Below are 27,062 nucleotides of genomic sequence, written 5' to 3'. Positions count from 1 at the left end.
GAAAATCTGCCAGTACAATAACAATTTTTTGATAATTTCACTTTGTCAACTCCTCCTGAACCGGCTCTGGAGAGTTCCCCAATGATCCAGGATAGATTTGGAGACTATACACAGGGCTGTAAAAGTGAAAAAAATAATAATTTGTTCTTCTTTCCCTTCCCTCCAGTCATAAATGGAAGGACTTTTCTCATTAGCTCTTTTTTTTTTTAAAAGTCAAGGTCTAAACAACCCTACTTGTGCTTGTCCAACATCTGTATGTTTGAAGCCAAAATAATGACCCGTCTTAGATGTGTGAATTGGGGTGCCCAGTATGATTAGATCATCAACATTTGGTCTTTGCTCAAAGGAAAGGAACGACTCATTTCTAGCTAGGGTGTTGAGTGAGAATGTCTCTATGAACGTTATAGAGGGATATGATCAAAGTTGTCTGTAAGTGTTCCACATTCTGGCTGTGGGGATTATGGAGCCCATGTGGGTATGTTACACCTGTTACTAGACACTGTCTTCTAATAATGATTTCTCTCACCCAAGGTTCCCACTTAGGAAAAATAAATAAATTAGGGTATGAACCTCATCATTCCTCTCTGCTCCCTAAAAGGCTCATCTGTTGTCTTCTGTTCTTCTTACTAAAGCATCAGCCCAATCGGAGAAGCCTATTGGCAAATTACCATAGTTAAAAAAAAAACCTTGGCACCTATTTTCTTTACTGAATACAAATCATCTACCAACATTGCCATACCTTCAAAACATGTCCTATACACATACACACACACAAACACACACAGAAGGCCACAGAAGGACAGAAAACCCATCTTCATCCTCATAGTTCCTATGCCTACCAGGTATTGATGGGATGACTATATTTTTTTTCAATTGCTTGCAGGAACTGAAGGTAAGAGGCATTTTTGAAAATGTTGGCCCTCATATGTCTAGTAAATTTGAATCCACTTTATTCAGAATATTGCAGATTGGTTTGTATCCATCTTTGTCAGACATAGAAGTTGCACAGTCAATCCAAAAGAATGCTTTGCATTTAGTGATTTTTCTTCTTCTTCAAGATTTAGACTGTGTTTGTTGGTTGCACTTAAGACAACAGAATATGATAAATACCGTATATACAAGTATTGAAGCAACAAAATGGCTGCAAAATGACAACCCAGTCAAGATACAAACTGCTGGAAAAAAAAATACAGAACTTCCTTTGATTCCCTTCATACAAAATAAATTGCCCAATTTGTCTACACAGTAGAAGTTGAAGAGGCAAAGTTTATCTATCTCCAGATATATTTATATGCAGAAAAACATATGTACAAGAACAGATCTAACTAGGGCATGATTGATCCCATTAAAATCTCAATCAGCATCTTTCTGAATGTTTTAAATCCAGAGGTTGAAGCTTAATATTCCAATGATTGGGTGTCACTAGCTCCAGTATACTAGCATTCACTTGCAAAGATATGCTAATGCGTGTAGACACAATAAACAAATTAAAACTCATTGCATTCTTAAGGAACAGCCATTTCCCTCCAAAAGTCACTGCTGCTCAGGGAGTCATCTATTTGAAATAACACATTGGTGAGAACTGACAATCTTCTGTAATCACCCATACAGCTTCTCGGGTTTAAAAGGACCATTTTCCATCTCGCTGAAGCTTTTTCCATTTAAATGTTCACTGGGGCAGTCATGGTTAAAATTGAAGCTTTGGCCATCAGTGAAGGAGGAAGAAACTGTAAAAGAAGCTGACCGGAGACCATCGGAGTGGGCAAAACTATGTTCGAACTGGATCCTGTACTGTTTCCAGTGCCTCCGTAGGACAGACTGGACCTATTTTAGAAAAAAAGAAAAAAAAATAACTGATAGAAGTTAAAGGGGAAAAAAAAACCTGGGACTTGTTTTCTTTCTCTTCTACTCTGGATCATCAATTGCATATCGTTGGTCAAGATTCAAGTCTATTGAGCTTTTTTCCCTTTTGCAGTGAAATAGAAGGAAAAATACACACTGAGCAACTAAGATATATAAAGACAAGAAAAGATATTGAAAAAGTCAAAATATAAGGGGAAAAACTTATACAATGATCTTGCATTTTTAGATGGTTCATTTCGTCACTTGAATAATTTAATGCTATATAAATTGTGGAGCAAGCTTTCTTTAATAGCATTAATACCTATTAAATACTGATTTATACTTATATTTCCACTTTACATTTTCACCACCCTGACACCTGAGTTCGGTAATGGGGGTGTTACTCTCCTTAAGAATTTTATAGCCTCAAATGTTCCCCAAATACCATTAATTGAATTTTAGTTCATCCCAGTTCTGTAATAACCAAAAGAGCCTTTGATTTAGGTGCTTAAAGATACAGAAATGTGCATGCAATGACTGTCGTTTCAAATAAAAGGAAAATGTTACAAAATATTTTTCAAAATAGTAGCTGTGTTAACCTGTACAAGAACAGCAAAGAATCTTCAGGCAGCACATAAAGATTAACACATGCATTATAGAAGAAGCTTTTAGATGGAACATGGACCATTCGATCACTTCTAACACTCATAATTGTTATAATTAGCCTTGAAATTGTTGGCCTGCAAGGAAGAATCTCTGGTTGAAAGACTGAGAATCCACATAAATCTCTTTGAACAACTACAAGGATGGAGAATTCCATATGTATGTAATAAAGTTTCTGTGACACTACTGATCAATTTTAGATGCTCAGCAGCATGTGAGATAGTGTATTTTTGTTGGCTTAATCCTGCAGGATTTTTGAGTTGACAAATCTGATTTATATTTCCATCAAGCTGGTGGAAAAACTGTTTCCTGAATAGAGTTCACCTTGGTTAAAAATATGTTGGCTAGTACAAATGAAGCCACATAAGGTCTGAATTTGTTTACCCACTTCTTTGGAAGGATGTTCTGTTTTACAATAGTTTCCGTTCATACAATGTGGTAAGCCACCTGTGCAACAGGAAGTTTGATTTACTAGAGGCCTTGATGAAATGTGAATGGAATTCATCGCCTAAGAACAGTTGATAGCAGAAGAGAAGGACTGCAAATTTTCTCTGTTAAAGATTAAGAGATGTTGAAGGGGACCTTGTGGCTCAAAATGATCAGCCTCTGAACAGTGTTTCCCATTCATGATAATTATTTGGGGAACAAGAATTTTCTATCATAAATCATGAAGATTTATATTTTGAAAACTAATCAACACATTGTAAGGGACTTGTAGTTTGAGGCCATCAAAATATAACTGCAAAATCAGCCATGATTTAAAGTTTCATGGATAATTCTGGCTTAAATCTATGTATTTATTTTGTTTTTACTTGCAAGAAATTTAATTATTATATTTGGTGCTAACATTTTAGAAAGTCGTTGTTTCCCTTTTCAGCTACAGATAAGAAATGATTCCAGACAGAAAGTTCAGTATGACTCATTGAAAGTTATAGTGCAGGGGTGTCAAACTGGCGGCCCACGGGCCAGATGTGTCACATACAAGCCATGCCTACCCCAGCTCCACAAATGTGAAAAACATCATGAAACATCACGTGACAGCAGCGTGATGCGGTGAGTTTGACACCCGTGGTATAGTGCATTCTTTTTGAGCATATTATGTGTGAAATGACTAAAGAACAGTTAGGGAGGGAGGTGGAAGATGGTTGATAGCTAATGGAAGAAAATCTTCTTAAAATTCCATAAAAGATGCAGGATGATTTAATAAGCTTGATCTGGAATCATCCTAAAAGCTTTTTCTTTACTAATGGCTGTAGAACACAGCTAGCTTTCAAACCAGCAATCCAACTCATTCATAAAAAAAGAGATATATAAATGAATTACTGTACCTCTCCATTAAAAAAGCAGAAAATCGTTGCCACCAGCAAACCCTGCAGAGTGAAACAAGAATTTATTACTTGCCTTACATGTGGTTGTATTTGATAAATGAATGATATTATAACCCAAGCCAGGCATACTCTCTGAAGTCATTCCATGGTTATGCTTTAGCAGATCCCTGAACTGCATCTCATGCCATTCCAGAGAAACCTTTATTATCAAGAATATTTTGGAGAAAGAGTGACAGGCAGCTGGAAGCCAGTAGGGTTTACAGGCCATAAGTATCATTTGATTTACTCTTCATTGACCCATCTTAGTTAGACCAACTTAAAAAGGACTGAAACAAGAGGATTCTAAAATATCTCCCCCAAAATGATACCTTTCATGCACTAGTTCTCTGCTGGCTGCAGCTTTGATGTCATTTGCTCTAATCTGAAAATTGTTCTTCTCTTTCTAATCGTGATTTCACTTGGCTTTACAATGGATCTTGTGGCTATTCCATAGCCAAATATTACTGGCTAAGAAAACAGATCTTAGAAGGAGGACTGCCAGAACAGTTAACTACAAAGTTTAGAAGGAACTCATGCATGATTGTAAAAGGCCAGGCTATAAAAAACAGGTTTACTCCCTTTCATATCTTTAGAAAAAATGATTCTGAAGGCAAAAATATGTGAAGGACTTGTTCCCTTTCTCTCATTCTTGGATTGTTATTCAGTTTTCAATATGAGAAATCTGAAGAAAATACTGTACGAAAATATGTACTCAGGACTTCCAACTGCTGCTTGTCACCTCAAGACTGGATTATTGCAACACGCTCTACATGGGGCTACCCTTGAAAAGCGTTCGGAGACTGCAGTTAGTCCAGAATGCGGCCGTGAGAGCAATATTGGGTGCACCGAGGTAAACCCACGTGACACCTGTCCCCCGCGAGCTGCACTGGCTACCAATTGGTCTCCGGACGCAATTCAAGGTGTTGGTTTACAGCCCTACATGACTTAGGGCCAGCGTACTTTTGAGACCGCCTACTGCCACATACCTCCCAGCGGCCAGTAAGATCCCACAGATTGGGCCTCCTTCAGATGCCATCAGCCAGACAGTGTTGGCTGGCGGGCCCCCGGAGGAGAGCCTTCTCTGTGGCTGCTCCGACTCTTTGGAATCAGCTACGCCCATAGATCCGGACCATACCCACTCTCATGGCTTTCAGGAAAGCTGTAAAAACTTGGCTGTTCCAGCAGGCCTGGGGCTGTTGACCTCACTGTTGAGGTCCAGCCCCAATTAGAATGAATGTATGAGGTGTTGCTATTTTAAACCATTTTTTTTCCGTTATGTGTCCGTTATGTGTCTTTTTTTTCTCTTTTTTGTAAGCCGCCCAGAGTCCTTCGGGATTGGGCGGCATATAAATTTTATAAATAAATAAATAAAATAAATAAGAAATCAGTTACAGTGTTTTCTTGAAAATAAGACAGGGTCTTGTGGTCTTATTTTCTTTTGACCCCTGAAATAAGTGCTTGGCCTTATTTTCTGGGCAGTCTTATTATTTTTGAGGTTCATGAGGCAGCGAGCATGGTCACCTCATGGCTGCTGCTGTTTTGCAATATTTTCAGGGAGGGCTTATTTTAGCGCATGCACTCAAAAGCCTGATTGGGCTTATTATCCAGGGAGGTCTTATTTTCAGGGAAACAAGGGTAATGTATTCATTTTGTACAGGTTCCAAGCACTATAAATTCCCAACACTTCTGACCCCTTGATACCTGATAGTGCATCAGGATATGCGTCACATAGTGGAAAATCTCTATAGCAACACGACCTTGGGGTTGCCATGGAACCAGCATAAATTCAATGCCAAGTAGGGGCACCAGTATGAGGGTGGCTCTGACTGCCTTCATGTAGAGATTGGATTCCGCCTGATGGGTGACTTTTAACTTTGTGATTAGAACACGGACAATGTTCAACAGGAAAAAGAGATTCACCTGCAAGGAAAAGAAACATGAAATATACTTATAATGGAAATTATTGAGATTATAAAAACAGAACTACAAATTTATGGCGTGTAACTGTATGTATGTATGTATGTATGTATGTATGTATGTATGTATATATATGTGTGTGTGTGTATGTATGTATGTATGTATATATGTGTGTGTGTGTATGTATGTATGTATGTGTATGTGTATGTGTGTATATATATATATATATATATATATATATATATATATATATATATATATATATATATATATATATCTTGAAATAGATCTATACTAGTCTCCCTTTATTTATTTATCAGCATAAATATAACAAATGTAACAAAAAAGGCAACAGTAAAAAATATTGGGTTTCTGTCTGGATGGTCTCTTGTGACGAGCCTAATGACAGAGAGTGGAAGTGTGACCTTCCTCCCATACTTGGGCATACCAGGGGTTGTGACTCTAAGTATATACCTCCCACCCTGGCTGGCTGATAAGGAGTCGTTCTCTGTAGCTCAAATGGTTAACTCCCTGCCTGGGAGGCAATAGAGCACAGGTTCGATTCCCAAAAACTTGGGTATGGCTAGCTGATGAGAGCTAAATAGCTTGAAATAGATCTATACTAGTCTCCCTTTATTTATTTATTTATCAGCACAAATATTATATATATACATATATATATGTTATATTTATGCTGATAAATAAATAAAGTATGCCCAATAAATATTTGGGCATACCAGGGGTTGTGACTTTAAATATATATATATATATATATATATATATATATATATATATATATATATATATATATATATATATATATATATATATATATATGATAGATAGATATAGATATAGATATAGATATAATAGATAGATAGATAGATGGAAATTGTAACCAGGTCCACATGCCAGCGAAAAATAGGCTGGGGGTGGGTGGGTTAAAAATATAATTACTATATATGTGTATTTTTTCTTTTCTTCAAAAAAGAAGGAGGATATATGTTAAAATTAAAGCTGTATATTGAAATGGAACTATAAATACCATCAACATAAAATGGAACTCGCTCAGATGCTGAAATACACCAAGTAAATGAGATGCCGAGTGTGAAGTAGAGGAGCGAGGTAAGGGAAGAAGAGAGGGACAGGAGAGAGGGAGGGGGGGAGAGAAGGAGAGAAAGAAGGAGTGGAAAGGGGAGAGAGGAGAAGGAGAGAGGAAAAGGAAGTAGAGAAGAGAAGGATGAAAGAGGGAAGAAAGGAGGTAGGGAGGAGGAGGAGAGAGGGAGAAGAAAGTGGTGCATAGGGTATAAATACGGTGTATAGAGAGCAGAAGAACCAATAATCATTTTCGGGGGTTGATGGTAAGACAAATTGATGTAAACATTTAACAATATAATATAATGTTGGTTATGTAACAGTATACATGTGGTTATTTGTTATGAAAATGAAAAAAATAAAAAAACTTTTTAAAAAAGATCGTCACAAAGGAGGATCACATGAAGTTTCGGTCATCGGAAATTTATATCAGGGCACCAATTGAGCACAGTGATACTTTTGCTTCCCCCAGTGATGACGGCTTTTGGTCCTACATCAAAATCTTTATAGTGTAAGTTTTTATCTTCTATATAAGTGATGGATCTCGGAGCCGAGATGGCGCAGTGGTTAGGGTGCAGTACTGCAGGCCACTTCAGCTGACTGTTATCTGCATTTCGGCGGTTCTAATCTCACCACCGGCTCAAGGTTGACTCAGCCTTCCATCCTTCCGAGGTGGGTAAAATGAGGACCCGGATTGTTGGGGGCGATATGCTGACTCTGTAAACCGCTTAGAGAGGACTGAAAGCCCTGAAGCGGTATATAAGTCTAACTGCTATTGCTATTGCTATGTAAGGATCTATTTTGAGAAGCATGCTCTTTCTTGACATTTCTTGACATAACTAGAATTCCCCTCTGTCCCCTCCAAATATTGAATAGTCCCAAGAGACATGAATTTCATCAGAATTTCAGCCTTTTGAATCACTGCGGTCACATGAAACTATTTTAAGAAAAAGCTCCGGGAAAATAGAATAAGAAACCTATGTGTCCCACAGAAAAGCAATTCCAGTTCTCTAAGTTAGGCTGAAGGAGGCTCCTACTACGTAATGGTACCCGAATTCTTTTCTCTTGGGAGACAACAGGACAATAGAATCGTCTTCTATTGTCTCTTAGAGCATTCTGGTGTTTGCATAAATGCATGAAAAGCTTAATCTCACTTGGGAATATGACTGTGCACACTGTTCTGGCTTCTCTTCTCTCCAGCCTCCACACATTCAGTGAAGGAGGACAGCTTTATTTGTGTTGACATTAATGTGACTACAGCTTTTTCTGCAAGAACAAAATAAGGAGGCTGGTTTGTTCTGATGAACTAACTGCATTCAAGCCAATGCCAATACAGCCATCCTCACTTCCAGATTCAGTGGAGGCTGCAGAGAACTGGGGTAGGATTAAGTGTATGGTCCTGGTCTCTTTGTGTTTAGTATTGTCTACTGATTTGAGCTCTCTTCTGGAGCCAGGAAGTAGACCATCAAAAGACTCCAACAGCCAAGGTCCTCATATGTGATCACCATTCATTTCTGTTAATATTGGCCACCAAGCTGTGAGCAATCATTTAATCATTCAAACTCAAAACTTCCTCTAATATTTGTCAGGTTCCCTACCAATCATCAGTTAAGAGGAACATTATTGTAACCCATTGCTTTCTTTGGAAATAAAGTTGTCTCTAGAGGGAAACAGCGATTGTAGAAAGCATCCTGTGGAGGAAATGGCAAGGTCCAAGTTAGCTAATTTGGTTCCTGATGAATGAGGACTTTGAGACTAGCTACTAGTGGAATAGATACAATTCCCCCTCCAAGCTAACCCTTTCATAAGAACCCTCATTACAGAAAAACCCCAATGATGAAAGCAAAACAGGAACATTGGTCTACTAGTATAAACGTTCACACTGATTCTTAGCTTGCAATTTTGGAACAAATCCCATTCAATATAACGGAACTTATATTGCACGTGTTACCACGCTTTTGAAAGCAGATCTGTCAATGCTTGATGGCCTTTCATGGTATTCATTGCCCTTTTCCGCACTTTTTCCAATCATCATCATCTTCTTTTAATGAATCCATAATCCCTTCAAGGGTGGAGTCTGGGCAACTGAATGTTTACTGGCCGGATGCCCTTTCTGTGACCAATGTGGAGTTTTGTTCAGCAGATATATTCTTGTTGTGCCCGGAGGGAGAAATATCTGCCTCTACCTACGATTGTGAGATGAGAACTCCACCGCTAGGCACCACACTTTTTCCAATACTGTAATATAATTGTTCAGTGGGTGACCAGAATCAGAGGAAGTATTCAGGAATACAGCTGTATCAATTTATAAATGCCACTTACCGCTACTCAATTATGGTAATTTCTTGGATGCTTTTATACTGCAGGAAGCCAAAATGACATCGAATGTTCAATATTAAAACCAGTGATTATGCAACAACTGGTTTTAGTTTCAGCCTCTTTCCTAATGAACACAAGCAACAGCTGAGGCCAGGATCTGATTAGGGAAGTGCTTGTTTCCCCAAACATGTGAAGGGTAGAAGCCTCAAAAGGCACTTGGATGACTGTCCTGACTTCAGGCAACCTTTTTCAGAAGACAACGCTTGCTAGAAAGGAGAACTCCTTGTTCAAGCTTATAAGAAAATTGTTGATGGGACTTTGGCACACTTCTTGTGAATGCCACTCCTCAATGAATTCCAGCCAAGACCTTTGCTGTTAGTATCGGCAGTGTCTGGTGCTTGAGCCAAGATCGCTTTTTCCATCTCCAAGTTTTTTCTTTTTCATCGGAGATCATTTAAAAAAAAACACATCTCATCTTCTATGGCTTCAGCGGGTATTTAGAAGGTTATGGTATTACAATGGCTAAGGTTGGTAGTGCTGCCCCTACTGTGTTCCATTACTGCAGTGGTTCCCAAACTTGGCAACTTTAAGACTTGTGGACTTCAATTCCCAGAATTCTCCAGCCAGCTCTGCTGGCTGGAGAATTCTGGGAGTTGAAGTCCACAAGTCTTAAAGTTGCCAAGTTTGGGAACCACTGCATTACTGTATCCTCTTATCATTCTGCAGTTCCCCCAAACCGTTTCCTGCTTTGAAAAGACCTCATTCTTTCAGGCTCTCTTCACTGGGGATGAAAAGCTAGGGGGGATGAAAAGCTAGGGGGGCTGCAGAATATTGCAGATTACAATGGAAGTTGTAGCTGAAGCTGAAGTCATCCCAAAAACAAGAGCTTTGCTCCACCCCCGACCCCCCAATCACTTTGTTTTTGCAAGCAAGGCTGGGGAGAAACAAAACTGAACATCTGTTGAGCATGAATATAAATGGTAACCATAGAACTCCTAAGCATCACAGCGCTGCTATTGCATAACTAAATCAGCCCTGCCAGGAGGCGAGAGACTGGTGGAAACAGCCCTGGCTCAGCAGGTACATTTATCAGGCTTGCTGGAGCAACTTATCCTGCTCCATGCTAACGTCAATCTGTCCCAGGGGCCCAATAGTACAGACACTCAACTCTTTGGATTCCAATCAGTGAAACAGACTCAGCACTGACATCAAACACAGGCACATTTCACAGCTTCACAAGAAATCCCTACCCTCAAACGTAGGTGAACCACTTTGGATTTGTTGTTTAGCTTACGTCCATTTAAATAAAAGATTGACAGTCCTTACAAATTGAGAAAACATAAAGTTTAAAACTTCTTTAAAAGAAGAAGAAGAAGAAGAAGAAGAAGAAGAAGAAGAAGAAGAAGAAGAAGAAGAAGAAGAAGAAGAAGAAGGAGGAGAAGGAGGAGGAGGAGGAGGAGGAGGAGGAGGAGGAGGAGGAGGAGGAGGAGGAGAAGAAGAAAGAAACTGTTTTTAAAAGTTCATACCAAAAGAGCAACGCAAATAGGACCATGGACGATGTACAGCAGATGAGTCTCTGAACTGATCCAGCAGCTGCAGAATATTAAAACAAAAGCAATACAAAAGTTGAAGAATAATAATAATTCTGCCCTCTTTCTTGTAAGAGACTTTTTTTAAAAAAATTAAAAACTCTTTCAAAGACAGGAGTGACTTACTTGTCATCGAAATATAAGCTTCTGGCTACAGCATGTATGCAGGAAGGTATCAAGGGGAAGCCTGTGGAAGAGCAAACAATGGGTTTCTTACCAAGACATCTCAACTTTGGGAGTGCAGAAGCAAGAGGTGGTATGGGCTTTGCCAGGATTCTCACAGGGACCAATGAGAAATATCACCCTTCCCTCCCAGCAGATGGAAGACCAGGCACTTAGAGAGAGTGGAGCTTCAATTTACTGGCAGTTGATAGCAGCATGATGGAAGAACCTTCCCAATTGCAAGGAAAGAGCCCTCAAATCCTCAGAAGGGTCTTTTTAATGCCTCAATCTTGTACTTTCTTCCCCTATCTCCTATTGCCTAGGCCCCAGTTCTCCTTCCCTTATGGGACTAATTGTTTTTGACTAAAAAACACTCATGTCAAATACAATAAAATAAACATATAACCTAGTATGGTATATGTAGTCACTCAACCACCCTTTTCCAATATATTAACTACTAGCTGATAACCCGGCATTGTCTGATAACTGAGCCATTTTACAGCAGTACAGTAGAAGCCATTTGAAGGCACAACAGGCTGTATCGTAACAGAACACACACCCTGAGGGTGTTAGGGGTGTCTTACCCCCACAATATTTGCTTCCAGAAAGTAAGTCATCTGTGTACCAAGTTTGGTTGAAATTGCTTGAGGCATTCCAGAATTATGCTGGAACATACACAAACACACACACACACACACACGTACATGTATATGTATATATGTATATATTATGTATCTTCAGAGCAATAGCATTGACAAGGCTGGCTTTGCTTCAGGCATCTCATCATGCAGTTTCCTTCATTCTGGATATCCAGCAATTGTCATATCCATGGAGAGCAACAGTCTGTGTAATCAAATTTGAGCAACAAGCGAAGGAGAAAGTTTTCAGCAGGAAAATTAAAGAAGTTTAGGTTTTCATACTTAATATATTAAAAACAAATCAAGAAAAAAAGGTAGGCAGTGAGGGAGATTCTCTTAATTTTTAAGGAGAACAAGTTCCTCTGGATGACATTAGCATATTGCTGTTCTGTCCCATCCCCCATCAATCCCAAGGATCACAACACACCACCATAATCACATACATCACATTCATTTTGAGAGTCAGATGCAAATCTTAGTGGGATAGTATATACCGTATTTTTCAGAGTATAAGACACACTTTTTTCCCTCCAAAAAGAGGCTGAAAATCTGGGTGCATCTTATACACTGAATACAGCATTGTTTGCCTCCCGAAACCATGCCCCTTCACCAAAATGGCAATGCAGAGCCTCTAGGAAGCTCCTGGGGGCTGGGGAGGGCAGAAATGAGCAAAAAACAGCCTGTCACAGGCCTGAGCACACAGCCAGGATTTTAGGGTCTTATGAAAGCCCAGTAAGATCGAGGCCAACCTAATCTCCAGGGGAAGAATGTGCCAAAAGATGGGTGCAATGGCAGAAAATGCTCATTTTCTGAATCCTGTGAGCCATCGTTTCTTAGCTGACAGGACCCACGGCATGCCATCCTGCTAGAGAGATGGGACATGTAAAAATAACTGGAAAAGATGGCCCTTTAAGCAAACTGGCCCCAGGTTTTAAAGGTAACAACACTCAGCAGCACACTGGCAATCAATGCAGCTCACAAAGTAATGGTGTTAAATGCATCGAACAATCTGTGCCATCAACTGCATTACGCACCAACTGAAACTTCTCAATGTTCTTCAAGGACAGCCCCATGTAGAGCTCATTGTAGTAGCCCTGATGGGAAGCCACAATGACATGACAAACCCATGAGTAGGTCTCATATTCAAGCAGGAACTGTGAGTTCAGGAGGATCTCCAGATTGTGCACCTGGTCTGAGGCAATGCTACCTCATTCACAACCAAATATGAAAGATTCCCAGTACCAGGAGGTCCAAATATCCAAAGTCTTGCTTGAGTTGAGCCAAAAGTTATTCCACCCCATCCAGGCCTCCACAGCCTCTGGCTACAGGATGTCTATGACATCATTCAAAAGGCCTGGAAGGGATACATGCTGAGTATCAGCAGCACACTGATGACGCAAACCCCAACCTTTGCATGACCTCACTGAAAGTTGAACATGTAGATGCTAGATAGGAAAGAAGAGAGAACTGAGCTCTGCAATACTCCACATTGTAGAGGCTGTGCACTAGATCTAGAGCCGAGGTGGAGCAGTGGTTAAATGCAGCACTGCAGGCTACTTCAGCTGACTGCAGTTCTGCAGTTCGGCGGTTCAAATCTCACCGGCTCAGGGTTGACTCAGCCTTCCATCCTTCCGAGGTGGGTAAAATGAGGACCCGGATTGTTGTTGGGGGCAATATGCTGACTCTGTAAACCGCTTAGAGAGGGCTGAAAGCCCTATGAAGCGGTATATAAGTCTAACTGCTATTGCTATTGCTCCCCCCCCAACAACTATTGGAACCAGCTCTGGAGGAAGGAGATGTTGCACAACACAAAGCCACCACAGTAAGACCCCCAGGTCTAAATCCCAACTGAAAGAAGTCCACATAATACATTTTTTAAGAATCCTCTGGAGCTGCAGTGTGATTGTCTTTTCTAGAACCTTCTCTAAAAGAGGGAAGATTGGAGAATGAATGAAAATGCTACAGTTGGCTCAGGTGATGGCCACTTGAGGAGGCAGTCACCATGACCTTTTTAAAAGCTGGTGGGTCTATCCTCTCCCTCAAGGAGGAATTAACCCCCAACGTCTATCAGAAGTCCTACCCCAGGTACCTTAACCAACTGTATCATGGGAATATGCACAGATCTATCACAATATCATCATCTCTCTCTCCCCACACCTTCTCTCTTTGCTATTGTCCAAGCATGGTTATCCAGAACTCTTCATGCATGGACAATTTCCATTTTTGTTTTGTTTTTTAAAAAAATACAATTTAACATCATGTCAGCATTGTAACCATTTGACTTTGTTCCATGAGCCTGATTAGAAATCATTTGCTTGGGAAGGGCCTTTTGTCAAGAAAACTAAAGAGCTATTTCTGTTTAGGAAATGAAAGGCTGTTGTTTGTTAAGCTTCCAAAGCTCCTGCAACTGATTCTAACTTTTAACGAACCTCAGTTGACTAAATAAGCTTGTTTCAGTTACTTTGCCATTAAGATATAATTTTAGCCAGATGTTAAAAGTCCATGGTACCTTTAATCCATTCATAAGCACACGGACTCTCCAAGTTTTCAGAGGGAGGCCGCTAACTTCATGCGGCCAGGCAAACATTCTAAGTGCTTTGTTGGAACCCAGCCCATGAAAATTGACCACAAATATCTTTTCCCTTACCACCAGCCTTGTTTTCAAGCCATTCACTAGAAGAGAAAGCAAGAAAGCACAAGTGGCTTGAGACCAAGTTTTGCTACTCAACTGATGTGGCAAGGGAATTTTGAATATTGCATCAGTAAAACATCTCAACTTTTGATGCAATACTAGCAGTAGAGAAATTCCCATAGAAGAAGTAGACATTAGACATATATACATACTTCAGGCTGGATGTCAGGCTGTTTACTCAAACTCAGGTCAGCCAAAATTACAGACAGGCTGATTCAAAGCCATGCTTGGTGCCTGCTTCTCTTCTTTTTATCATCATTTATATCCATATTTTAATTATGTATATTTTAACCATGTATATTTTAATTATGCTCCATATCTGTTAGTTGACCTTTTGGATGAAAAAGTGGGTATGAATAAACTCAGCCAGTAAATAATTAAAATGTCCACAAGAATGTTTTGGAGTTGTTGTTCTTAGTTGCGAAGTCATGTCCGAGCCATCGTGATCCCATGGACAATGTGCCTCTAGGACTTCCTGTCCTCTACCATCCTCTGGAGTTTATTTAAACTCATGCCTACTGCTTTGGTGACTCCATCCAGCCACCTCATTCTCTGTCGTCCCCTTCTTCTTTTGCCCTCACCTCAATCTTTCCCAGCATTAGGCTCTTCTCCAGTGAGTCCTTCCTTCTCATTATGTGGCCAAAATATTTGAGTTTCATCTTCAGGATCTGGCCTTCTAAAGAGCAGTCAGGGTTGATCTCCTCTAGGACTGACCGGATTGATCGCCTTACAGTCCAAGGAACTCTCAGGAGTCTTCTCCAGGACCATAGTTCAAAGGTGTCAATTCTTTGGCACTCAGCCTTTCTTATGGTCCAACTTTCACAGCCATACATTGCAACTGGGAAAACCATAGCCTTGACTATACACACTTTTGTTATACACAGTTTTAAATTCAGATTTCTGATATTTTCCAACTCTGGCTGGCTTGATCAATCTAATCTCATGGTGAAAGTAGATTCCAGGATGTGCATACAGGAGCTTATTACCTGGTTGTTCAGGTCTCTTGGCTAACCTTGTGATACAACAGCATCATGAGGCTAGGAGTGCAAAGTGGTGAAAAGAGCAGGTATGGTTTCTTGCAGGGAGCCACAAAATGCTCTCAAAATGCTGTCAAAATCTCATTTGGATTAAAGCAGCAATTGACAGAAATGTGTTGTGTGGAATTCTCCACTGCAAACAGTTACTGAAGAATATTCAGGGAGATGATGTCCACACATCTGGAGGATACCCAATTTGGGGGAAAGCTAATTTTCTGCTTAAGTATATTTATTTTGTTTTATCATAAAAGAAAAAATACAAAACAGCAAAACAAACAAGAGAAGGCTAATTTTCTAAAGAAATTTCTCTCCTGATGGCTGATCCTACATCTCTCTCTCTCTCTCTCTCTCCATTATCCATATCCACATACATACATTCACACACACACACACACACACACACACACACACACACACACACACACACACATGAAATGAAAATAATCAAGAAATTTTAAGAACTGGTTTGGAATTATATAAATTTGCATTTGGATACTTTTGCAGCAGCAGAAATAACTAAGTTTAAAACACACACACACACACACACACACACACACACACACACACACACACACACAAAGACCATTCGGGGTTGATTTGTTTATAATTTATGGTACCACTAATTAATGAAATGAGTCGATACCCGTAGAGAATTAGAATCAACCTTAGCAATAAATATGCTTTAATATAGAACAATTCATTTTTTTAATAATACTGGCATTTGAAGCTATAAATCCAACTCGATTTAAGCCTTGATTCATCTAATTAAAGTGACATTAAAATGTCTCTGTACATGAGCCTCCATAAATTAAAGCTCTCAGTTAGATCCATATTTAATGGATTGTTAATAGATCTTAAAATAAGCATGTGTTATGAAAGAATAAAAATTGATCCCAGAGGCCACATAGCATCCAACACCCTTGATTTGAAAAGTAGGCTCAAATATAAATTATTCATTTTAAAAGAATAAAAGATTATGGTCATAATAACCCTGCAGAAGGTAGGCCTGTGTATATTAGCATAATGTTGCCCATAACAAAGATGGTTATTAGAAGGTTTCAATAGCAGGACAAATAACAGATTCCTGTCCAAACCCCAGAAATTATTTCTAGTCTTTGTCTCGCTGACAGGAGACCAGGAGAGGATAGGTCTATGAAGTGTTGAAGCTTATCCTGTTCCCTCACGATACCACAAGTACAAGATCACCTCTTATATGAAAATATGGGGTCAGAGCTGGCTTGCTGTTAGGGTTTCGACGGATGCCCTAATTAAATCATGGCCAAGCTTCAAAAGAAATCCAGTTATTTATTAGGAGCAACATGTCGGCACATACCCAAGTGAAGCCAGCTCTGACCCCATGTAATTTACACCCCAATTATGACCCTGATTCCCCCCTCCCCCCAGGGTGTGTCATAGATCACATTCTCCAACAGAGCACTTTTGCAGGCTGTAACGATCACACCCTTCCGGCTGTTGGAGGTAACCTGGGATACAGCCTTGAGAAAAGTATGCATGGAATGTGCTTCTGGTTGTGGCTGCTGTGCTGCTCCATCATCCCCCCCCCCCACTCTTGCCTATGGCAATTCAAGACCAGGCCAGGGATGCTTTGAGAGTTGACATTGAAGTAATTCCTTTCCTATTACGTGCATATCATTTTGGCTAAACCTAGAAATCATTCCTAAATGCCTATAACATTTGCTGATTAATCCCTATGTCTGCTTTTCTAAGGAAGTGTTTTGAGTTGGAAAGAGGCTGAGAGTGATGATGAGAGAGTCAGAGGAGCAAGAGACGGCATAGACTAGAATACATAACATGTTCAGAGCAAAACTGAACTCGAAATAAGCATCTTTAGTCAGCCAAAGTGATAGACCCCAGATGCACTAGCAACAAATAAACAATCACAAACAACAACTGTGGGCTTTGGGGCAGGAGGTGCACTTGGATCACGGCATGAGGCAAGACATCCAGGGTGAGGAAGGGTTCCTCCCTTTTGGCATTTAATGAGAGGATAAAGCAAAACAACGCCTATTGACCCATTAAAGTGGGGGGAAAGCTTAGGCTTTTTTTAAAGAGGTGTGGCTTCTTTTTACACTGCAAACAAAAGAGGTCAAAAGAACTCCTGGAAAAATAAATGGTGGGGCTTATCCCCACTGTAGGAATCGGCAATATTTTTTTTCAACAATTAATGTTGCCTGTATAAACACTCCTAAGATGGGAAACAATGAATAATCACGCCCTCATGTTCTTTCCTAATAGAAGACTACTTTTTCTAAATCAAAGAAGTCACTTCCTGCCCAACACATTCCCCATTTAGTGAAGATAAGATTTGTGAGTCAGTAATGTACACTTAAAAGCCACGAATGAAATATTTCTAGTGTGAGGAGTGGTATCTAACGTAAAATGATATTTAGCGTCTCTTGGTTGGGTGAATAAAGTAACAGAGGTTACAAATTGCTGCTGGGTTTCCTTTAGATTACATTAAAATTCCCCTTGAATTAAAATGACAGCATGAGTGGGCCCCAAAAGTGATATTAATATACTTAGGAAGAGGGAGGGGAAGAAAAAAAATAGCTTACCCCATCCAAGGAGGTAATACCAAAGTAAATGCTGCTTTTCTGCAAATACAGCCACCACAATCAGAGTATGCAAGTAAATCCCTTCACAGAGCATCCAGAAGTAATTGCAAACCATGAAGTAAAACTGAATGAATTGTGCCACTTTGCATCCAACCTATGGGAGAAAAGATCAATATAATTATAGATATTCTTGTAATATTCAAGGGATAAAACGAATTCAATTTGTACTGAACTTGCAACAATGGAAACACAAAGAGAAAACAAAGATAATCCTCTCTGCCTTCAAAACGCTATGTTGAAATCATACACCTTTTGGGGAAGAATTTGGAAGATTTCTCGTCTGCCCATAGGAATAAGAATATGGACATTAATTTCCAGGATCTTGGATTCTAGAAATTTAGAACTTGATTTGCATCAGCAAGTAACAATACCTGGCTGGTGCCAAGTGCCCTGATGACAATGGGTATGACTTTTACATGCTTCATCCATAGTCGTGTAGTTTCGTGATATTTCATGATTTTTTCTAGCTCTTTTTCTTCTACTCTGACATCTCCAGGAACAGCGATATCAATAAACTGTACACTTCGGTCCTCTACAACCGTGATATCTGGCATGTTGTGTTCCAAATGACGATCCGTTTGTATTCGAAAGTCCCACAAAACCTTCTCATTTTCGATAACTTTTTCCACTTTATGTTCCCATGACTATCTGGATACAGGTAAATCATATTTTTTACATAATGACCAGTGGATTAATTTAGCAACTTGGTTGTGTCTAGTTTTGTAATCAGTTTGTGCGATTTTGCTGCATTCATATATTAAATGTGAAACAGTTTCGACTTTGTTATTGCAAAGTCGGCAGTTTGGGTTGTCAGTGGATTTTTGTGTTTTCGCTTTCATGGCATTAGTTTGTAATGCTTGTTCTTGAGCAGCCAGTATTAAACCTTCCGTTTATTTCTTGATAGTTCCCATCTTAAGCGATGTCCATGTCAAGATGTCATCACATTTTCCTTCAATGTTTTTCAAGTGCTGTCCATGCAAAGCTTTGGTTTTCCATCTATTTAATCTGTTATCCAGCTGTTTTTCCTTATATTCTGCCTTTGTTTCTGTTGTTTTATGTTCTCCATTTTCACAGCATGCAGCAAATTTTCTGTACTTTGGTTCACATAATCATTCAAACTTTGTTTTTCTTCTTCTACAGTTTGATGGATTTGCAATAGCCCCCTGCCCCCTATTTTTCTTGGCAGGTACAACCTGTCCATGTCACTTGGTGGATGTAAAGTGTGATACATATTCACAACTTTGCATGTTTTCCAGTTCACGTTTTCCAGTTCAGACAGAGTCCAGTTGATGATTCCAGCTGATGTATTCCTTTTGCATTGACGACGACGACGACGACGACTACTACTACTACTACTACTACTACTACTTATTATTATTATTATTATTATTATTATTATTTAAGAGTTTAATTTAATTTAAACTCTTGTACAAGAATAAACAATAGACCTATTTCTGTCAATCACTCTTAGAAACAGAAAGCCACTTGAACCCTTCAAGCTACCTGTGAAAAAACACAGAAATAACCCTGGCATTGTGACTAGAAATGTTCCTAATTCCATTTCTAAGATTGTTTCGTTCAAACCACTATAAAAAGATGCTTATTTTTTTATGTTGAGAGTCTACAAGTGCCACTAGGCAACCACTTCCATCCAGAAATTAATAAGGGATGTTCATGGATACAGTTAGCAACAATTTCTACCACTCTAATCAATGGGATTAAGAATAGTTCGGTGGTTAATGACACCTGGCTATAAAGCAGAAGAGTGTGAGTTCTAGTCCTGCCTTAAGACATGGAACCAGCTGGTGACTTTTAGCACAGTTTTGGTCTTTCTCTCTCTCAGCCCGAGGAAGAAAACATGATCAAACCATGTCAGAAAAATATTGGCGGAAAAAATAGCATCCAGTTGAAATGACCCAAAAGAGAGAGAAAGAGAGATAGAAAGGTACTGAACAGATTACTATCAAGTACTATTTTTTTCATAAAAATATAACAGAATAATTAGGATTATATTTGGGGAGGATAGGATGCTTCCTATAAACACCTCCCCTCTTTCCTATTATTTCACTGATTATTATAATTGCTTAATTAGATGAAGCTACACATATTTGCATACAATGATGTTCTCCTGAGTTTACTAGATCACATTGCCAGGTATTTTATGAAGCAACAAAAATACTAACGTGGTAGACACTTACTGGGCTATCTGCAGCCACTGCTTGATTATTGGCAGCTCCCGACAGAATAATAATCGTTATAATGGAGTTGCAAACAAAAGAGAAAAAGAGATTCTTGTGCAATGTGATTCTTTGGCAACTGAGGCTCCTGAAAGAAAATGAGCAAGAGAAAGTTAGGTTAGCGAGACAGAAATTGTGTTCTTATTTCTTTCCTTTGAACAGAACAGTTTCTTGTTAGAGGTTTAATTGCTAACTGGAAAGTTGTTTGAGTTCAAGGGCATTTGACCTTCTGAAAGAGCCAGAAAGAGTAACCCAACTGACCCTCTGAACTGAACATATTAACTTGCCGTCAACACTTCAATTATCATGTGGTAAAATATGCTACAAATGTTCACTCTACATTGTGAATGAAAGATTGGCCATAGTACCTTAATTATTCCAGGAAGCCATTAATTTTGAAGTGTTATCTACATTAGAAAACTAGGGTGATCACAATCAAGACAAAAGAAAATATTAAGCTATATTCTGAAATTGGTTTAGTATCCTGGTTTATTTTCAACCTGATCACCATTGCTTTCTGGTTTGAACAGAACAAAAACAGAGGGTTTTTTTTTAAACCGCAAAGAAGGAATGATTTAGTGGTATGCATGTTAAAAGATAACTACATATTTGTCTGAACATGATTGATGTACATTAAAGAAACAGTTGCAAGTACATAAACAGCATTCATTAAAAAAAAGGTTATGGCAGAAGATGTATTCTAGATGTAAGCCAAAGTTCCTAAAACAATTTACTTGGATGAGATAGAAGAGCATTACACTGAAGTATTTCAACATTTGCAATTTGGAATAATAATACATTGTTTATATAATATAAAGAATGAAACAAAGGTCAGAGTGACTTGTGACACAGTTTATATTTCTTATTGGTTAATTAGTCCTCCTCCTGATTTCTGACATCTTGAAGGTTATTTACCATAGCAGTTTGAATCAACTGCCACTAACACTTAGTCATGTATATGGATTAAACACAAATTCATATTTGGACTTACAACTTGCTGGAAAAATCGACAAATAAACTATATTGTATTTGCAGGTTTGGTCTCTAAATACCTATCCTAGTGGCTTCAAACGTCTCTCTTATATCATAACAGTGGCTTCATATATCCCTCCTATATCCAAACTGCCATTAAATCAGGCATAGACTTTGGAGTCATATGATCCCAACAGTTTTCTTTCAAGGTAACTTCCATATAGGACAATATGAATAAAACTAAAAAACTCTTGCTTTAAATCAGTACTCAGAATGCCAGAAGTAACATATTATTAGTTACATACAGGTACTGACTACTGTATAAGCTATAGGGCTGAATGCAATTTAGAAATGAAAATTATACTTACTTAAAATAGAAGAATATGCCAAGGGAAATAATAAGTGAAACGATTGAAAGGCTGTGGCCAATTATAGAGATATAGTACAGATTCAGAGCTGTCTGTAATAAAATGTAGAAAGAAGAACAAACATTTAAGTACAGCTTACTTAGCATTACATTATTTCAAAATAATTGTTGGAGAACAAGAGCATCAAATCTAATATGAGAAACATCTCAGCATATCTTGGTGTGGGCTAGAGCTGGTGACACCAATTTCTGAAATTCTGCTGCTATTCTAGATAGAGATTTTCTTTAAGGATGATCAAGTTGGCAAGACAAGGGATTTCCATTTTCACTGATGGTCTTTCATTCTTAAGTCCCTCTGCTAAGAATTTCTGTGGAGTTTTTGAACAGGAACTTTTGTTTCTTCTGATTTTCTGATCATTGGGGCTTTAAAAAAACAATTTAAAAAGCTACTTCCTTTTGTCACTCTTTTTAAGAAAATATGATTCTTTTTTTTTTTTAAGTATTTCATTGTAGGAGCATGGACAAAATGAGAATCTGAAAACAATATCTGAGCTTGGAGCCATCCAGCTCAAAATGTTCTACTAAGTTAGCTGTGAATTGACAGGAAAAAAAAATCCGAATACCCCAAGCATTTTGTTCTACCCTAAAAACAAAACACATGTCTTACTTCAATATTGGAACTTCTCTTTATTTTATTGAATAATATTTTGGGAGATTTTTGTCCTGATAGGTAGCGTGATTATCAGAAAGAATGTTATTAAATGATAAACTATATCAGATCTTAACTCTTTAAAACACCAATGAGCTGTTTTTTTTAAAGAATTATCCTGCCTTGCTTGTTTGTGGTGCAGTCTCTCTGAAAACAATGAGCATTATCTATGCTCAGTAAGCTTCAAGCATTGTTTTGTTAAACACAACAGCGATACCAACACGATCTCCCATGCTGTAGCTAAATATTTTACTTATTTTTTATACATTTTATTGACTGTACTAATCATTCCATGTCATCCCTGTTTCTTTTTAAAAGTGAGCGTACATTCTGAGTATACACTACACTAAGGACAATATATACATACATACTGAGCTCATTTTGTACAAGTGAACATACTTCCAAAATGTTTTTATGAAAGCCATGTGTATTGTGGAATGGTTGTAAACAGCATAAGCAGGAAAATCTACACACTAAAGATGACATGGCAGACACGAATTTTCCACCGTGTTTTTCAGGAGGAGGGGAAATAAACAAATGCTAGCACAAATGCAAGTAAGGCAATTGGGTACACATGGAAAATATTTGTGAAATAAAGAGATTAAAAGCAAGCTTGACTTCTCTTATCTCTATCAAGGTGGATCTCTCACCTCACAATCAGGAGGTTGTGAGTTCGATCCTAGGTAGAAGCAGATGTAGGATCTCCTGCTTGGGCAGGGGGTTGGACTAGATGACCTGCAAAGTTCCTTCCAACTCTGTTAATCTGTTATCAAATATTTCTGTTTCATTGTAGCACTCACCAGCTGACCCATCAAGGTTAGGATTTTAATGTTCCACAACCAAAAGAGCTGGTAATCTTTCTGTGCCAGGAATTATAGGGAACTCGTAGGAAGGGCAGAGTTAAATTTAGGCAAACATGGGTTTTTTTTTTGGAGAGGGGAGATTCTAACTCTAAAGAAATGTGCTAACACGCCATTATTTTTACTGCTCTGCATATTTTACCCTCATGACAACTCCTCTCTGGGGTAAGCTAGGCTGAAAATTACTGACCTAAAGACTTCCAAGGAATCTCTGTAGTTGATTTTCATGAAAGCAAGGATTTTCCCACTCCCGGTCCATCACCTTCTAATGTGAAAATAACAAAGAAGATGTGTGTGTGTGTGTGTGTGTGTGTGTGTGTGTGTGTGTGTGAGAGAGAGAGAGAGAGAGAGAGAGAGGGAGGGAGGGAGGGAGGGAGGGAGGGAGGGAGGGAGAGAGAGAGAGAGAGAGAGATGGAAGAGAGAGAAAGGGAGTGGGGAGGAAAAGGGGATTTAAAGACAGACCATTGTCTGTAGGAGTTAAAACCTTGTTGTATAGTAATAATAGTACAGAAGCAATAGAAATAGTGTAGAATACGTATAGAAATAGTAAAATATAGTATAGAAGTACAGGTAAGTATAAGTACAGGTACAGGTAAGTATAGCATATAGTATAATAATAGTAGTAGATTATAATACAGTGGTGGTTAATCTTTTTGGTGCCAAGTGCCCAAAGCATTCATGTGCATGTGCAAATGCCCCACTCCCCACGCATGTGCACATGTCCCCCACATGCGACCAGCTGGCAGCGGAAGGCATGTGCACATACGCGGTTGTGCATGGGGCTGGGGCGATGGCTGGTGTGCCCACAGAGAGGGCACGTATGCCATTGGTTCACCATCACGGCTATAGTATGTAGAACAGGGCATAATATAAATTTTAATGCAAATAGAGCATAGTATAAGATAATAGACATAAAAAGAAATCACTAATACATGTTCGCAGGTTTCACTTTTGTATCTTGGCTATTTTTTTCCCAATTAAAACTTCTCCCCAGCTCTTATAGGGAGATACAAAAATCCAACTGAATAGGGTCCAGTGCTTTGCAGATCTTTTGACCTTGAGTCAATCAAATTGAGTATGATTTAAAAAGCACCCATGACAGATTCAAAGGCCATGGAGCTAGCAGCCAAATCTGTTCGTTGCTGCCCTGGATAAACCACACATAAGAGAGAAGAGACAGATAACTTAGCCTTGCTTGCTCTTGAAATGATTCCTGGTTGGGTGTCACTTCTGGAAGTCAGTAGAATTGGCTGCCCCAATTCTCATACGTCAAAAAAGCAGAGCAGAACTTGAATAGAGGATCAGATTTCAAACCAGGCTGCATGACTGGTGAATCTCTGCATAAGTCTGCTGTCTGCCTTTGATTCTGCTGCTTAGTAGAACTTGAAAACACTACAGGATTAATTGGCCAGAATCAAAACATAGCCATGGGATGGGTAGCAAAGTGCCTGGGGTGGTGGTGGTCACACAGGATATGTATTGCTTGTCCTAAATGAAAGCAGTATTATTTCCGCTTTTGCTCCTGCTACTGTTGCTTCATTTTTTGCTTTTATAGAACAGGTTCTCAGATTTCTTGCACATTATTAGCCTTTCACCAACGAAGGTATTCCCCCCTACCCTTTGGAAGGAAGTCTCTAGGGTCAGTCAAGGTCTGTATTAACCGGTCTTATAAAATTTGTAAACCAACTGCACTGTAATTCAATAGCAACTTCCTGGGATTTAAGCTGTTAGGCATCTGAACATGCTTCTCAAGCTTCAAACAAACTTTGATCAGCCATCCTCTACTAAGGGCAGCTTGGCGAGTAGGCTGTCAATGGGGATTCAGAACAGCTTATTGTTAGGATTTTACATTCGATCATGGCCCGCTGTGTTTATTTTCTTGCCTTCTCTTCTTTTTTACATCGATTTTCACAAATTGCAGCAAATCCATGACATTAGCTCTATTCTCACCGTTCATGAATGAGTGAATGGATATCCGGACAAGGGAGATAGAAACACATTCAACTGAATGTCTAGTAAACTATGCATATTAACAAGTATTCACATCAGAGGTGGTATTCTACCAGTTTGGACCAGATCACCTGAATCAGTAGCGGAAATCGCGGGTGGCTCCGCCCACCTGTGCCCGGCTCTATGGCATCCCATTTAGGCCACTTTTTCACCAAAAGTGCATGCGTGGAAGGATCTGCACATGCGCAGAAGGATATGCGCAAGTGCGGAGGTGCGAAGCATGCATGCACGTGCTCACATTTGCGAACTAGTAGGGAAGGTAAGTGTATACCAGCCCTGATTCACACTTTCCTGTGATAGGATAACCTGCTGTTGTTGTTTTTTTTTATCATTTTCTACAATTTTTGGGTGTGGTCAGTCCTGATCCTAACATAAAATCTCAGTACATTGAGTTTTTTTAATCATGGCCCTCATTAGAGAAATGACATTGGCAAAATGTAATACTAATTGCAAGCCTTTTGTGGACTTTATAGCATGAAACACAAAAAATATCAAATTATGACATGGATTTGATGACTAGTAAAATGTATGGATTGTTGGGAAAAATGGAAGCTAGAGTTTGATGCTAAAATAAAGGTTGAATGCAACTGTATTGTCTGTAAAAGAACTCAGAAGTTACTTTATTTTTTCTTTTATGCTTTTATTTCTAGAATTTTTATCTTTTTGCACTTTTATTTCTTTTCTCTTTCTCTTTTCTAACTCTCTCTTTTTGAACAATTGTTTTCTTAGTTTTTATCTTTTATAGAAAAATTAATAAACTTACGGTATATTAAAAAAAAGAAAAATAATTCTTTGTGTTTGTTCTTTCATAAAACTGCTAAAAATATCTATCTGTAGTTGTCTTTCTTCCCAGCTATTTATGTTCTTGATAAGGGACAACATTTGTAGCTCAGGGTTGAAACGAGGGGGGCTCTCTGAGCTTGCTTGTTTTCTTGCAGACATTTCATTAACTAAACTAGGTAACATTGTCAGTGCAGTGACTAGCACTAGGTAATGAAAAGTCTGTAAGAAAACAAGCAAGCTCAGAGAGCACCAAGGACACCTCCCCCCACCTTTATGATCTTCCTGTTCGTGACCCGACAAATGTGTGAACGACAAAAGCGCGCCGTCAAAACAGCGGTGCTAAAACCGTGATGTCAAAAGCGCGCCGACAACAGCGCGCCGACAAAAGCGTGCCGACAGAAGCACGATTTAAGTTAAGGTAAGGTTTAGGTTTAGGGTTAGGTTTAGGGTTAGGTTTAGGGTTACAGCGCGCTTCTGTCAGCGCGCTTCTGTCGGCGCGCTGTTGTCGGCGCGCTTCAGCGCTCATTCATTGGCGCGGTTTTGTCGGCGCGGTTTTGTCACCGCGGTTTAGTCAGGCGCGTTTTTGTTGTTCGCGCATTTGTGGTAGAACCCTTCCTGCTTATTTGTGAAAACAATTCTATAGCACATGACACGCTCCTGGATTGTAAGTGATTAAAAAAGACATAGATATAAACACTTTAAATGCTAACAATGCATCCTATACATGTCTATTGAGAAATAGGTCCTGGCTTGTGAAGAAAAAAAAAAAATGAAACTTTGGTTGTGTTGATCAGAAAGATTTGGTGTGATAGGAATGGCTAGTTATATATTAATGTGTAAAAGCAAAATGTTGAGGTTGAAGTGTGTTTAGCTTTTACTGTGCTAAGAAGAGTTGGAAGTCAATGCCCCCTTTTCTTTCTTTTTCTTTTTCCCCTTGTATCTCACACCCCCTTTTCCCCACGCCATTTCCTTCCCTTAATTTCCTATTTTTTTCTCTTCTTTGTATTTTACATAATGCTAGCCAATAACCTGGTGTTGCCCAGGTATTTATTTATAGGGGGAAAATGTCTGGAAAATGTAATTTCTAATATTGGATTTTCCCCCTTACCAGAGGGGGTCCCCTTGTGGAGTACTGTGAAGTCATTACCATGGCATATATATATGTCA

At 39.0% G+C, this 27,062-nt stretch overlaps 1 protein-coding gene across 1 annotated transcript in view; it reads right to left on the bottom strand.

Moving 5' to 3' along the window:
• Positions 1 to 213: 213 nt before the first annotated feature.
• Positions 214 to 27,062, bottom strand: part of CALCRL (calcitonin receptor like receptor) — an 85,159-nt gene continuing 58,310 nt past the window's right edge. The window contains exons 6-13 of the mRNA XM_032226029.1: positions 21,535 to 21,626; positions 20,156 to 20,282; positions 17,898 to 18,051; positions 10,919 to 10,979; positions 10,730 to 10,796; positions 5,574 to 5,792; positions 3,834 to 3,875; positions 214 to 1,824 (exon numbers count right to left, since the gene is read on the bottom strand). Coding sequence (XP_032081920.1) covers positions 1,600 to 1,824; positions 3,834 to 3,875; positions 5,574 to 5,792; positions 10,730 to 10,796; positions 10,919 to 10,979; positions 17,898 to 18,051; positions 20,156 to 20,282; positions 21,535 to 21,626 — 987 coding nt within the window. The 3' untranslated portion in view covers positions 214 to 1,599. The remainder of the gene's footprint in view (positions 1,825 to 3,833; positions 3,876 to 5,573; positions 5,793 to 10,729; positions 10,797 to 10,918; positions 10,980 to 17,897; positions 18,052 to 20,155; positions 20,283 to 21,534; positions 21,627 to 27,062) is intronic.

The sequence above is a fragment of the Thamnophis elegans genome, chromosome 1 (genome assembly GCF_009769535.1).
Source record: "Thamnophis elegans isolate rThaEle1 chromosome 1, rThaEle1.pri, whole genome shotgun sequence".
NCBI classification, from domain to species: domain Eukaryota; kingdom Metazoa; phylum Chordata; class Lepidosauria; order Squamata; family Colubridae; genus Thamnophis; species Thamnophis elegans.
This window is presented reverse-complemented; position numbering and strand designations above follow the sequence as displayed.